At 41.3% G+C, this 8662-nt stretch overlaps 1 protein-coding gene across 1 annotated transcript; it reads right to left on the bottom strand.

Moving 5' to 3' along the window:
• Positions 1 to 1417: 1417 nt before the first annotated feature.
• On the bottom strand, positions 1418 to 4177 carry LOC131245280 (trans-resveratrol di-O-methyltransferase-like). The gene is made up of 2 exons (XM_058244620.1): positions 3321 to 4177; positions 1418 to 1735 (listed from the first exon to the last, which is right to left on the bottom strand). Exons 1-2 carry the CDS (start codon positions 4110 to 4112, stop codon positions 1433 to 1435), a joined length of 1095 nt encoding a protein of 364 aa, XP_058100603.1. The 5' UTR covers positions 4113 to 4177; the 3' UTR covers positions 1418 to 1432.
• Positions 4178 to 8662: the final 4485 nt, after the last annotated feature.

The raw sequence follows: 8662 nt of genomic DNA, 5'->3' as shown, positions 1-8662 counted from the left end.
AAAAAACAAAATTCTTTCATAGAGGTTACTCAAATCAAACACATGGTGCATGCATTGATACATCCATGGATGTGTAGCAAGTACGACAACTTGTGCATGTATGGCCCCTTTCAGGACGCCATTCAAACAGGAAAACAAAAAACATAAAAACAAAAGCTCTTCGATTCAAAGAGACTATGCTGCAGCCCTGCCCAGCGCGCGAGTGAAATTATCCACGAGGCATAACCTTGCTTTCCAATACAAGATATAAGAAAAGTGATCTAGTATAAATACTATCTCATCCTACTTTATATTCGATGGTGTGACTAAAAATAACATTATATGACAATCGAAAAACCAACACTACCCAACAAACAAAAATAGGACAAAACATAAATATTTAGTTTTTCCTTTTTTAAATTCATTTTTTTGCAACAATGATATCCTTGCAAAATAGGGTACCTTAAACAATGATGGTGATTGGAATAAATTTATTGTTGAATGCTTCAACAAGATATTGATGTAGGCCGCATCTGGCCAAGTCAATCCGAATTATTGATTGTAAAACTACCCGCAATTAAATCATTCGACTTTCCATATTTTCAAGGAATCATGTATTCCATGATTTTTTTTTCTTAAATAAATAAATAAAAATTTAAAGGACGATGATTGGGATCATTTGAAAAGTAGGCCGCCATCCTAGACCCCACATGACAAGGCTTATGGTTGAGTGATTATAAACTCATGCTAGTTTCTTTTAATTAGGTTTATTCTCATACTTTAATTATTTAAATTGAGTTAAAGTTTTAATTATTATTTTCATCACTTCTTTATAAGTCACTTTCAGGATACCTATGATGTACAAAACGATATGAAACTAGTTCCATTTGAAAGCCTATTATAACTTTCCAACGAGTTCAAGAGCATGCGATTGGAACATCATATGATTAAGTTATGCCCAATCCCTCATGATGTATATGGTTTTGATAAGATTAAGGGGTATCTTATCATTTTCAATAATTTGTTGAAATTGATGGTTAAGATTAGAAATTACAAAAGATAAGGAAGAATTTAGATTAATTGGTGTTAGGATTTACTATAAATACTTTTATTGCATTGTAATTGAATATGGTGCTAACATAAGCGCCACATTTGTAACCTTTGATTGGAATCATCATGCCCCAACACTTTCACAATAATCCGAATTGTTCATTGAGTGTGCCTCACCATGCATTGGTCATGTCAAAAAGGGAGAAACTAAAATCACCCAACAATCCTAACTACAAATTCCATTTCATTGAATAACACTAGCATTAAACACATACACAGAAATAGATGACCATCATCAACCACAAGCCCAATACATAAACACCACTTAATAAATCCAAAGGTGTTCTTAATTCAAGAATTAACTGAACTAGCAACAAACTAAACACTGCAAACCATCAAATAATTATGGATATACCTCGATAATGGACCGCATACCAAGGACAGGTGAAATCTTGTATTGAGTGAAACCGGCATCAATGAAGATTTTTCGCCATTCGTGCTCACCCCTCTCCTTACCACCAAAGAGAACCAAAATCAATAGATCGAAGCAGAATTGTGTCTCAGTTGACTTGTAATCTCCATTTTTCATGTTCACGACCATGTCCAGAATAATTACCTTCCCACCCTCTTCTTTTGAAGGGATCGCTTCCTTGCACCGTCTCAGAATCTTCACGCACTCTTCATCACTCCAATCGTGTAGAATCCACTGTAATCCATTATCATGATTGTTAAGCACCCATTGTTGGCCATGATTTAATAATTAGATGAATGGGATGATATGAAGAGAGAGGGTCCAATTCTACCAATGTTATCTTCGTCATTAGACATTCAACATGGTTTGCGTTTTTTAAATCTGGACCTTTCATCTGGTGGGCTTCATCCAAAATCAGAAGATGCTAGGCGATCATAGTTTCTGATTGGAGGAGCATTGAGGACTGATAGACCAGTTGTTTCGTTCATAAGTCAAAAGTCGTCAATTGATGACTAATATTATCTGATTGTGATTTCGATCAATATCTGATCCATCATATAAGGTTCTGGATCATTGCTATTTTGACATTAGGCGTTCTAAATGATGTGGCCAACCTTTTGAACGTATTTGATTTCCTTAAATAACCCAATGACAGAAAGGCATGCACCGTACGTACAGTATCCCTGTGATCCCAGAGGCAGCACTTATCATTTCTCAAATGTAAAATTGATGAATGTCGAGCCATTCTCAATTTGATTTCCTTAAATAACCCAATGACAGAAAAGCATGCACCGTACGTACAGTATCCCTATAATCCCAGAGGCAGCACTTATCATTTCTCAAATGTAAAATTGATGAATGTCGAGTCATTCTCAGATGTAAAAAATATGATTATAGAGGCGCAAACCGATTAAAAAAAAAAAAAAAAAAAGAAAAAAAAAAAAAGAAAAAAAAAGCCACGCAAACAGATAATTAATAAATGGGGACCGGTTTCTACTCCAGTAGCACCTCTTACAAGCACTTCCGTAAACATAAAAGCTTTGTGGACCCACCATGATATCAATGTAAAATCCACTCCGTCAATCAGTTTTTCAATATCATTTTTGCATAAGATTCCAAAAATGAGGTAGATAGAAGAATAAAATGGGCCACACCACAGGAAACAACAGCTCTAAGAAAGTTTCCATGGTTAGCATACAATCCCCACCGTTTTTTGTGATACGGTCACGTGGATCTTGGATCTGACTCATTTTTCGGCTCCCGTCCTAACATGAGCCGGGAAAACTGATAGGCAAATTTCACACTGACATCACAGTGGGCTCCAAAGAACTTGGTTACAAGAACTTCATTGGTGATCTGAACTGTACATTTCGTCAAACATGCATTTTATGGGCTACCATGTAAAAACCACACCAATCCGACAATTCTAGGCATTCAATCAAAAGCCTTATGAACTGGACACTCAGGATCACTTATAAAATTTACTCAGGCCAATTTTATAATTTAAACCATCTATTTGCTTGGACGAATAAGAGAAGTGTTTCAAAATCTAGGAATCTCATTCTGATAGGGCCCGCCAACATATGAGGCAGTGGTCCCAACTACTGACGGTTGTGAGTAGATCAGAGGCTCATTCAGATTGTGTACTGACAATGGGGTGTACACTGACAGTGGGGTGTGTATTAACAAGCTAACCCAAAAATATAAAAAATAAAAAGAAAAAGGAAAAAATTAAAAAAGATCAGAGGCTCATTCAGATTGCTTGCTGTAGTGGAACATTCCACTTTGGAATAGTAAACTGCAAGTAAAACAAGTATACCTTGAGGAAAACTGCATCCGCACAAGGAATGGACTCAAACATATCCCCTCCAACCATATCTACGTTCTTACTCTTTGGCACGCTCGCAATCACGTGTGGGAGATCAAACACGGTGCACTTCACGTGTGGGAACGCATTGGCGATAGCTCTGGTGGCAGTTCCTGTGCAGCCTCCGACATCGACCAATGATCGCAACCCTTGGAAGACCAGACCGCACTCTTTAACAACTATGCTCATGGCTATCTGAGCATCGCTAGCCATGGCCTCATTAAATAAGTTATGAAGCTTAGGGCTCTGCGCCATGTGGTCCCACATGTCTATACCGTGTGCGGTCTTGAAGGCTGTTGTTGGATCATCCCCTACGAGCCAAGTGCTCAAGAAATGCCACGGCATTACTACAACTGGATCTAGCACCACCAGCAAAAACGGCGACATGCATGTCGCAGTGTCCTTCAACAGGAGCCTAGAAGGTGGTGCCAGCACATATCCTTCTTCATCTCCTCCTTGATCACCGTTGATTTTTTGTAAGGCAAAGAAGCCCGAGTGGACCAACAAACGCATGAAACGGCCCACATGAGCCGCTCTAGCAGGAGCGATCGAAAGTGCGGCCACCAGCTGGGAGAGAGTCATGGGATGGCCATGGCCGTGAACGATGTCTGGTATGCCTAGTTGAACGGCACACTTGAGGGACATGGAATTAATGAAGTTAAATACATGGTTCCATATATGGGCTTGGGCTTTCAACTCCTCATTGGCCTCATCTCCTTGCATGACCGCCATCGCCATCGCCATCGCTAACACACGTCTCAAACTACTGATTTGTTCTTCCCTCTTCCTTTTAGCGTAACTCACGTTCAAGTTCTGCCTGTTAACGCACCCACGCATACCCATATATAAAGATAGCATAAAATGCTCGGGCAGAGAGTTTATACTGTTGGGTCTAAAACCCAGCTTCCTGCTGACGTGTGGCTGCAGCCACCATGAAACAAAAAACAGCAACTTTTGGAAGAAGAAGAAGAGAGAACAGCAACTGCCTTTTGGAATAAGAAAATCGTATTACACTGCTGCCTATTTATAGGCTTTCTTATTGTGTGAAATTACTAAACTATCCCTGTCTAGATTCATCCTAGGGGTAGCTAAATAAAGAAAAAATAATTCAGAGAAATCTAGAAAGAAATCTTCATAGCTAGCAATCTAATCTTAGAAGAAGAAAAAATCTAAGCTAACAGCTTGCTGCACACGGTTTTTGGATTTGCAAATCTCCCCGTATCTAACACTCCCCTTCAAGCCAAAACCGGCTTCATTCCAAGCATTGATCTAAGTCTCCTGAATGTGTCAGTTGGCAATGCTTTGGTGAAGATATCTGCCACTTGCTCAGTGGTGTGACAGTATTCCAGCTTTACCAATTTCTGCTTTACTTGATCTCTAAGAAAGTGATATCTTGTGTCGATGTGCTTGCTCCTTCCATGCTGAACTGGATTTTTGGCAAGTTCGATTGCCGACTTGTTGTCCACATATATAACAGTGGATTCCTCCTGTAGATGCTTCAGCTCCTTTAGCAGATTCCTTAGCCAGATCGCCTCACATACAGTGGATGAAGCTGCTACGTACTCAGCTTCACATGTGGACAGGGCGACCACACTCTGCTTCTTTGAATTCCATGTAAATGTTGTCGACCCAAGATAGAAAGCATAGCCTGTGGTACTTTTTCTTTCATCTTGGTCACCACCCCAATCACTATCAGAGTATCCATACAACATCGCTTCATCATCGTATGGATAAAAGAGACCGAATTCAATAGTCCCTTTGATATACCTCAGTACTCGTTTTGCAGCTAGCCAGTGTGACTCTTTTGGGGCTTCCATATACCGGCTTAGAATCCCAACACTGTAGACTATATCTGGCCTAGTGATTGTGAGGTACCTTAAGCTTCCGATTAGGCTCTTAAATAGGGTTGAGTCGACGTTTCTTCCTTCTCCATCTCTTGTGAGCTTCAGGCCTGTTGTTACAGGTGTATTTACGGCTTTACAATTGACCATCTGAAACTTCTCAAGAAGTTCCTTTGTGTACTTCTTCTGGGATATGTAAATGCCGTCGACTTGTTGCTTCACTTCAATGCCCAAGAAGAAAGACATCAATCCACCATCAGTCATCTCAAACTCTTTGAACATAGCCTGCTTGAATTCTTCAAACATCGCCTGGCTGTTCCCAGTGAACAACAGATCATCAACATATAAACAAGCGATAAGGATATCACCACGGGCATTCTTCTTTGTGTAGACTGCATGCTCATACGGACATTTGACGAAGCCATTCTCTTGAAGATAACTGTCAATCCGTGCATTCCAAGCACGGGGAGCTTGCTTCAACCCATATAGGGCTTTCTTTAGCCGATACACCTTGTGTTCCTCCCCTTGCATGACAAAGCCTTCAGGCTGGTCAACGTATACTTCTTCTTCGAGTACCCCATTTAAGAATGCAGATTTCACATCCAGTTGGTAGATCATCCAACTGTGATGAGCTGCAAGGGAGATAATCATTCTTACAGTGTCAAGGCGAGCAACTGGGGCGAAAACTTCTTCATAGTCTACCCCATATTTCTGTTTGTAGCCTTTTGCTACGAGCCTTGCCTTATATCGTTCGATCTTACCATCGGCGTTCCGCTTGATTTTGTACACCCATTTGAGACCAATGGTCTTCTGGCTTTTGGGGAGTGAGGTCAACTCCCATGTTCGATTCTTCTCGATGGCATGAATCTCTTCTTCCATCGCCTTTCTCCAACATTCTTCATTCATAGCCTCCTCGAATGTGAGAGGCTCGTGGTCCGCATACAGACAGAGTAAATTCACTTCCTCGGTTTCTGCATAGATGTCGTTGAGGCTTTTCATTTTAATGGGAGCCAAGGGTGAAGGAGAATCGGATGAAGATGTGTTGGATGAATTCTGATTTGATGAAGTACTTCCAGGAGAGATGGAGCGTACTCCTGGACTTCTGTGATCCGAAGGGGGTGATGTGGGTGTCTGCTCTTGCTTCTCATGTCTCTCTTCTTCATATTCTTCAACCTCGATTTGCTTTTCTTTGGCTGAGTTTCCCTCGTTCCATTTCCATGCTTCTTCCTCACAAAATACCACATCTCTACTCACCACCAGCTTATTGGTTAGTGGGTTGTAGAGCTTGTATGCCTTTGACTCTTCGCAGTCGATGAAGATGCACTTCTCGCCACGATCATCAAGCTTTTTTCTTCTCGCTTCTGGAACTTGAGCGTAGGCGACACACCCAAAGATCTTAAGGTGCGCCACGCTCGGCTTGTATCCACTCCATGCTTCTTGCGGTGTCCGGAATCTGACACTCTTGGTTGGACACCTATTGAGCAGATAGGCAGTACATGCAACTGCCTCTGCCCAGAAAGTCTTTGGCAGACTTTTCTCCTTCAGCATGGTCCTCGTCATATCGAGGATGGTGCGGTTTTTTCGTTCCGCAATTCCATTTTGTTGTGGCGTGTACGCTGCAGTGTGTTGTTGCTTAATGCCATGTTCCCTGCAATATTCTCGAAAAACATTTGAGGTGTACTCCCCACCTCTGTCAGATCGGAGAGTTTTGATTTTAAGACCACTTTCTTTTTCAACAAGGGCCTTAAAATTTTTAAAAATAGTAAAAGCAGCAGACTTCTCTTTAATTACATACACCCACAATTTTCTACGGTAATCGTCAATGAAGGTAATACAGTATTTATTACCTCCAAGAGAGATTGGCTCTAATGGTCCACAGATGTCGGTGTGAACCAACAGCAACGGTTCTCTTGCTCTTCGGGATACTCCACTCGGAAAGGAGTTTCTTTGTTGTTTCCCAAGTGTGCACGCCTCACACACATGTTCTGAAGCTTCAATAGTAGGCAAACCATGCACCATGCTTGATGAGGACAGAAGTTTTAGGCCACTGAAATTTAGATGGCCAAAGCGAAGATGCCACATCCAGGAATCATTCTTTGCTTTTCCATAAAAACACTTCTCAAGCATTGTGTTTATATGGAGAGGAAACATACGGTTCTTTGCCATCTGGACTTTTACAATCAAACGTCCATGCAAATCTCTAATGGAAAGAGAAGAGTTCTCCATGTGTATGACATACCCTTTTTCGAGGAGTTGTCCGAGACTCAGTATGTTACTCTTCATGTTAGGCACATAGTACACATTGGAGATATAGTTTGGAACACCATTCTTCTGAAAGATTTGGATTTTACCTTTACCTTTCACAGGTGTTTTTGATGAGTCTCCAAACGTTACATCGCCATGAACTCCTTCTGTGAGTTCCACAAAGAGTTTCTTGTCGCCGCACATGTGATTACTTGCACCCGTGTCGAGATACCATACGTCCTGCTGATCACTACCTTTCTCTTGTGCAAGGAGAAGTGTGGAGCTTTCTTGTTCATGTCCTGATGCTTCGGCATAGTTGGATCGCTCGTCTTGATTCATCGGCTTGCTCCAACAATTAGATGCATAGTGGCCAAGCTTGTTGCAATTATAGCATTGGATGTTCTTTGTACTTCCCCGTCCACGCATAGATCTACCTCTACCATTTCCTCTTCCATGGAAATTGGTATTTTTCTGTTGGTTTTGGGCATGACTTTGTTGGTATCCGCGCCCTCTGCCTCTTGCGCGATTGTTAGCAAACCGTCCACCACGTTGTGAACTTCCACGTCCACCATTGCTATCATTAAGAGTCAATCTTGACTCCAAAGCTTGTTCCATCGGCATGGAACTAACATTCTTCTGCATTCGTTGCTCATGAACTTGCAACGATCCCATCAACTCCTCAATGGAGAGTTTCTCAATATCTTTTGATTCTTCGATCGCCACAACGACATGCTCAAACTTGGTTGTGAGGGATCGAAGTATCTTTTCAATAACTCGGACATCTTCAATCTTTTCACCATTTCTTTTCAAATTATTGACAGTTACGAGCAAACGCGAAAAATAATCAGTAACATTCTCACCTTCCTTCATGTGAGTTGCTTCGAACTCGGCTCTCAATGTTTGAAGGCGAACCCGCTTCACTCGATCTACACCCTTGAAGATGGTGCCAAGGGTATCCCATGCTTGCTTGCTTGATATTGCTTCGGCAATCTTTTCGAAGGTGGATTCATCCAACCCTTGATAGAGGAGAAACAAAGCTTTATTGTCTCTCTTCCTCTGATTTTTTAGAGTGATCTTTTCTTCATTGGTGAAGACGGCTTCTTCTTCCATAGTGGGTTCTTCATACCCATCCGTGATGATTTCCCATAATTCTTGCGACCCGAACAATGCCTTCATTTGGATGCACCATTTTTCATAGTTGTCCTTTGA

The sequence above is a fragment of the Magnolia sinica genome, chromosome 5, assembly GCF_029962835.1.
Source record: "Magnolia sinica isolate HGM2019 chromosome 5, MsV1, whole genome shotgun sequence".
Lineage (NCBI taxonomy): Eukaryota > Viridiplantae > Streptophyta > Magnoliopsida > Magnoliales > Magnoliaceae > Magnolia > Magnolia sinica.
The sequence above is the reverse complement of the archived record's forward strand: the minus strand, read 5'-3'. Positions and strand labels throughout refer to the sequence as shown.

What these genes read in the sequence shown, in the direction of transcription:
- LOC131245280 (XM_058244620.1), bottom strand. Translation starts at nt 4,112, where the DNA reads ATGGCGATGGCGATGGCGGTCATGCAAGGAGATGAGGCCAATGAGGAG. An exon ending in CGGATGCAGTTTTCCTCAAG is followed by an intron (nt 1,736 to 3,320) that starts GTATACTTGTTT and finishes AATGGATTACAG; the next exon opens with TGGATTCTACACGATTGGAG.